This window comes from Schistocerca serialis, chromosome 2 (genome assembly GCF_023864345.2).
Source record: "Schistocerca serialis cubense isolate TAMUIC-IGC-003099 chromosome 2, iqSchSeri2.2, whole genome shotgun sequence".
In the NCBI taxonomy this organism is placed as follows: domain Eukaryota; kingdom Metazoa; phylum Arthropoda; class Insecta; order Orthoptera; family Acrididae; genus Schistocerca; species Schistocerca serialis.
In genome coordinates, this window is record NC_064639.1 from 412191376 (window position 1) to 412198256 (window position 6881).

The 6881-nt window shown below is 38.7% G+C and overlaps 1 protein-coding gene across 2 annotated transcripts in view; it reads left to right on the plus strand.

Annotated features, from left to right (window-relative positions):
• LOC126455578 (uncharacterized) overlaps window positions 1–5835 on the plus strand; it is a 213670-nt gene extending 207835 nt beyond the window's left edge. For both annotated transcript variants that reach the window (XM_050091334.1, XM_050091335.1), the window contains one exon: window positions 5682–5835. Coding sequence is in view for 1 of the 2 variants with exons in the window: in XM_050091335.1 (XP_049947292.1) it covers window positions 5682–5686 (5 nt within the window). In the remaining variant the exon portion in view is untranslated. The remainder of the gene's footprint in view (window positions 1–5681) is intronic.
• Window positions 5836–6881: the final 1046 nt, after the last annotated feature.

Here is a 6881-nt window from a genome sequence, read left to right on the forward strand (position 1 = left end):
CTTCATCACTACTATATTGTGATCTGAGTCTATCTCTGCTCCCGAGTGCACCTTACCATCCAGCATCTGACTTCGTTATCTCTGTCTCACCATCATGTAATCGAACTGAAATCTTGACGTATCACCCGGCCTTTTCCAAGTATACCTTCTCCTCTTATGATTCTTGAGCAGAATATTCGCTATCACCAGCTGAAATTTATTATAGAACTCAATTAGTCTTCCTTCTCTCTCAGTCCTTGTCCGTTATTCAATACAGAGCGGAAAAGATGAAAATCTGAGGGAACAAGAGCAGATGAATAAGGTGAGTGCGGTATTACTTCCCAATCCAGTTCTTGTATAGTGTCTTTTGTCAGTCTAGCAGAATGTAGGCGGCTGTTATCGTGGACAAACATCACTTCACGCAGTCTTCCTGGTCGTTGTTCTTGGATTGCATTGCAAGACGTCTCAGTTGTTGACAATGAACATCAGCAGTCGTGGTTAAAGCCTGGGGAACCAATTCGTAGAACACCACACTGTCTCTGTTTCACCAGATTCATAACATTATCCTTTGCGGATGTGCACAGGTCTTTGTATGGGACGTTGTTGCCTTATTTGGACTCAGCATTTAATTCAGTTTTCTTATGTTAACTTAAAGACACCAGTTCTTGTCACGCGTAACGATACAGGTTAGCAATGCTCGATGTTGTTCACGAGTCAACTGATGACGAGCAAGCAGAGATGCACATATGGCCACCCACAGATTTTTGTGATTTTGGCTTAGCGCATGCGGTAACCACACAACCGATTTTTGAACCTTCCCCATTGCATGCAAATATCGCACGATGGTGGCATGATCAGAGTTCATCACACTTACTAGTTCTCGAGTACACTGACGAGGATCATTGTGGTTTATTGCATTTAAACGATCTTCATCAAACCCCGAAGGTCTTCTTGAACGTGGAGAATCACTAATGTCGATACCACACTCCTTAGATTAGACTAGATTCAGTTTTGCTTGCATATACTAAAAAATTAGGTGATTCTCGTGGGTATGGAACATTTCCGAAAGTATAACATAAAAAACATAGAACATTTGAAAATAACACCCACTTCCCTGATCATTTGTCAGGAGATTGTAAAAATATGCCAGTACATTACAGTAAACTGGAACTGCTAATATTTACAGAATTAATAAACTGTCACAATGAAACGTAGTTACGCACTTTTAATAAATTTATCATACATAGAGCACCTAATCTTGACTATTGTGACCAAGTGCTGTCAAAATTGAAATCTAACAGACATTTTTACTTAAGCTTATGTAACAGTCCCTGATAAGATATTCATCTGTAGATGAATATCTTAGTAGAAGTTGTTGCCTACCAAAAAGTTTTTCAAACTTGATCTGGAACCAAGTTTTTAATAGTTGCTGGCAGTTTATAGAAGATGTGTGTTCCTGAATATTTGACAAATTTTTGGACCAAAGTAAATGAATTTAAGTTTTTACGTATGTTGTTCTTATTCCTAGTATTAACACTACGTCTTGAGCTATTAGTTGAAAAAATAGACATGTTACATGAAACAAATTTCATTAAGGAATAATTACACTAAGATTCAGTGGTTAGAATACCCAGTTCCTTGAACAGGTTTCTACATGGTGTTCTTGAATTTACACTACAAATGAGTCTTATTACACGCTTTTACACTCTAAAGAATTTTTCTTGCCTTGACAGGTTACCCCAAAACATAATCCCATACGGCATAAAGCAGCCGAAGTGTGCAAGTTTTTTATGTTTGTATCTCCTATATCTGAAGTCATTCGCATTCCAAATACAGACTTCTTTTAGGCGATTCAGCAATTCTGTAATATGCCCTTCCAACTAAATTTATTATCAAGTGGTAATCCCAGAAATTTAATACTGCCAACCTCATCTATCTGCTTGTCCTCGTATGCTATACATGTTCTGAACAGAAATCTCTTACAGTTTCTGAAATGCATATAATGGGACTTTTCACAGTTTAATGATAGTTAATAAACTTTAAACTATTTATTAATTTCAGTGAAAATTTGATTAGGAGCCATTTCTGAACCTGTACTTAGCTTGCTATTTATTGCAGTGTTTGTATCATCTGCAAACAAAACAAGCTTAGCATCTGGCATCGTAACAGGCAAGATGTCGTTAGCATATACAAGAGAAAGCAATGGACCCAAGATTGAACCTTGAGGAACACCATATGAAATTAATTCCCAATCAGCTGAAGACTGGTTGCTTACTCCACAGATGTTTTGCAATGACAGCCTTTGTTTTCTGTTAGTTAGATAAGACTTGAACAATTTTGCGGCACTGTCAGTGACACCATAATATTGTAATTTACTCAAGATAATGCTGTGATTTACACATCAAAGGCTTTTGACAGGTCACAGAAAATGCCAGTAGCCTCTAATTTTTTATCTAATGAGTTAACTGCATTCACACTGTACATGTAACTAGCCTTCTCTATATCAAAACTCTTAAGAAACCCAAGTTGTGACTTGGAAAATATATTATTTCCTGTCAGATGCTTAAGAAGACTCTTGTACACAACCTTTCCAAACAATTTTGAAAAAGCTGGAAGAAGTGTAATTGGTCTCTTTATCCCCCTTCTTGTAATAAAGGTTACCTTCAGAAGACGAGCATTTTAGCCAGTATGGAAATGCTCCACTGGTAAAAGACTAATTACACAAATAACTTAAAACAGAACTCAACTCACATAAATACCCTTTAATTAACTTTGGTACCATATTATCATAACCGCTAGAATACTTCGATTTTAAGGATTTTATGATGGATGCTAATTCTTTGGAAGAAGTGAGTGTCATTTCCATTTTGCTGAAATTATTTGTAGAGACTGGTCTCAGATATTCCATTGCACTGTTTATTAAATCTGATAACCCCAACCTGTCAGTAACAGAAATAAAGCACTTGGTTAAAATGTTTGCAACACTGTATGCACCTGTTACTGATGTCTCACTTATTTTTAGAGATGTCTGTTCTTTTCCTTTTTGTCCCCACTTGTCTCTGACTTCACTATATCCCATATAGTTTCTTTTGTTCCCTGATGTAACTATTTTTTCTCATAGTAAAGATGCTTAGATTTCTGGATTACCTGCTTAAGTGTTTTGCAGTCTTGTTTGTAATGCATTACAATGGTACCATCAGAGCTGTTCTTAGATAGTAGATACAGTCTCCTATTTGTCCCACATGATATCTTTATTTCTTCTGTAATCCATGGTTTATTTTTAGACTTCTGTTTGATTTGAGTTACCATTAGAGGAAAACAATTTTCAGAAGAGGAAGTAACTTTATTAACAAATGCTTCGTATTTTCCATTTGAGTCAGAAGTACTGTGAACATCTATCATCCAGTTCATGTCTTTGAGCAGCCTCCTAAAATTCTCAAGTTTGACTGATTTATTACTCCCCTGTATTCAGATTAACAGATTTTTTATCCTAACAAGTTTCAAAATTTAACACAAGATGCTGCATGCCATGATCAGTGAGCTCATTTACTATTGGTTTTGTGACATGAGTTTTTTTTCCTAGATTTTTCTACAAAGATATTATCAATAGCAATCTCAGAGCTTTTATGTACCCTAGTTCCAAAGTTCAGAGTAGGAATTAAGTTGAATGACAATGTTGCTGATAGCTATAATTGTTCACTGAGAGCGCTTTTCAATAAATACGCTCTAAAATCACCAGTCATCACTATTTCCTTCTTTTTTACTGTGTGATGGGACAAGAGAGATTCCAGATTTTTTATGAAGAGGTTAAAGTTTTCTGAAGGTGCTTTGTAAAAACTTACTATTATAAAGGACTGGTAGTGACATCCTATTCTGTGGCGCAAGCTTCAAGTGCTGCTCTGGGCAAAATTTATTAATATCATTCTTCTTGAAATAAACACAGTTTCTGACAAATGTGGCAACTCCACCTTTCTCCATTTTTCTCTACAGAAGTAAGAGGGTAACTTAAATTCTGTAATACTTAACATATCTATACCACTGGTCACATGATGTTCAGTGGGGCAGATTATATCAGTTGGTTTGCTCAACTCTAATTCTTCACCTCAAATAAGCAATTCATCAAGCTTACCCTTCGGTCCTCTGATGCAATAAGGATAAGTGAGTTTTTACACTGGCTGAGTTACCAAATGGATGAACCTAATTTTTCTGTCAGTTTCTGAACATCTCCAGTTTCAATTAAGGGCTGTTAGCATGAACTGCATACATAATAATTTGCTTTTTGGTTGCCTCTTTTATGAATGTAATGTCATTTTCAACCTATCTCTGATCATCTTTTGTTTCATTCCTCCCTGCCCCAAAAAGCTGCTGTTCTGTCACTTGTAGAGACTGATACTTTACCACATGCGATAGTGATCCCCACCTTAAGTAATTTGCTTATCCCATGTAGTTTTCCCTCCTCTTTCCTGCTGAGGTGAAGCTCATATATTCCCACCTATTGATAGGGTCAATAGGAACCACACCAATACGAAATCTCATACCTGATCCAGGCAGCCGTTCCACATCTAAATTAATTCTCCTAACAGACGGGTTTAAAAGAGCCCAGTCATGGTGCCTCAGAACAAACACAAGATCAACACCAATATGTCTCGTCGCTGAAGCTTTCTTCACCAGGTCACTCTCAGTTGATAATTAGGGTCCCTGTCTATGCTGTTGTCTGCCCCACCCACTATTACCACGGTGTCTTCCTTTGTGAAGTCCTTGCAGAGTGAACCTACACCCTTAACATGAGAAAATCAATAACTTTCTGTGCTCTGTCGAATGGCGTTATCCCCATACGGGACGCAAATGTTTCTGGCTGCCTCCACAGCTGTCAACTCTCTATCGAACTCAAACAGAAGACTATGTCGGAAGTGTTTCGATTTCTCCACTTGGCACTCCACTTTCTAGCGTCCACAGCTCCACTCTCTATCTCCAAATGACAAATTGACAACACGTAAACTCAAGTAGCAACAGTGAACTACAAATAAAAACTGACAGTCGACAAGTAAATCCATAGCAACTGGAATACCACCATGCAAAACAAGAAAGCTTCTAACTTATGCACAAACCTAACATTAATATCACTGATAATCGATAATTAAACCTCACACACATAGCTCAGCCGGCCCTCACACGATCAGGAGGAAATGTTTTGCAATCCACTCCTGCCGTCGATAGAGTTGTCAAACAATCACATATCACTACTAAAGCTCGTTCAACTAGGCCACAGAAGTTAACATGAAACGTTTCGCTGATTGGCGAGGTTGTTACAGAACAGGAAAATTCGGACTGGCAAAGGGTATGGAAGAAAATTGGCCGTTTTGTCTTCAGAGGAACCATTAAGACATTTACGTTAAGTAATTAAGGAAACCCATGTAAAACCTAAACCTCATGGGAATGGCAGGAATTTTAATCACTGTCCCATAAATCTTCTACCTCAACTTTTCCATAAACGAGCATTTTCTTCTGCGATACAGAATTTCATAGATGATAACGGCATGTTCAAACATAGTAATGACAGTGAGTTCGAAATCGTCAGTTTTGACGTTTAAAATCTACTCTGATTTCCATTATTTTGCAGAGGAGAAAGGTTTGATACAGATTCGTCATATGGCAAAGAAAATTTATTGTCAACACTAATGCTTTGGTTTTCCTTGTTTCAGGTTAAGCAATGGGCCGAAAAAGTCGATCAACGCGTACTGTTGACGACGATAGCGTCGGGATTGTGCACTCGTCTAGCTTCAGTTTCACAACTGCAATACCCAAATCGTACAGTATTCACAATAAATTAAATAAAGTTTCACAGTTTTCAGTGTTTCATTGGCGCTCCGTTCCTGTGGTCAACTGTGTTTCAAATAAATGTCAATGGGAAGTCTGTACGAATCCATACATATTATAGTTATGTAAGTAAGTTTGTTCCACATCTCCTCCTACACCATTGGATCGATTTAGAACAAATTTTGTACACATCACGTATCACTTACTGATGGAAGAGAACCATTGTGACGTAAGAACCACCCACCTCTCAAAAGAGGGGGGCCGGGGAGGTTAGGAGATAGACGCAGGTCATGAGGAAGGACAGTGGGAGGGGGAGCGCGAAATGGATTGCACGGGAAGAGGAGGAGATGGGCAGAGAAAAAAGAGAGGAGGAGATTAAGAGGGAAGGGAGAATGGACAGAAAGAGGGAGGAGGAAAAGATGGACAGAGAGTGGGGGAAGGGAGCAGAACAGAGCGTGGGGTGTGAAGTTTGCGGACAGAGGGGGGGGGGGGGGGGTGGAGTAGGTGGACACGAACACAAAATCTCCTAGATTAGCAGTCTTTTACAGAAGCTCAAAATTTAGCGCGGACTGCAATGTGAGATGCTTATAACAGTTTCCTCAAAACGAGGCAGAAAGTCTCAAGAGATTCTGGTCGTATATAAAGTATGCTAGCGGAAAGATAGAGTCAATGCCTTCTTTGTGCGATAACAATGGAAATACTATCGACGACAGTGCTGCCAAAGCAGAGTTACTAAACACAGCCTTCCGCAGTTCCTTCACCAAAGAAGACGAAATAAATATCCCAGAATTCGAACCAAGAACAGCTGCCAACATGAGTAACTTAGAAGTAGATGTCCTCCGAGTAGTGAAGTAACTTAAATAAAAAAAAGCAAGTCTTCCGGTCCAGACTGCATACCAACTAGGTTCCTTTCAGAGTATGCTGATCCAATAGCTCCGAACTTAACAATCACATACAGCCGCTCGCTCGATGAAAGATCTGTACCCAAAGACTGGAAAGTTGCTCAGGTCACCCCAGTATTCAAGAAAGGTAATAGGAGTAATCCACTAAATTACAGGCCCATATCACTAACGTCGATATGCAGC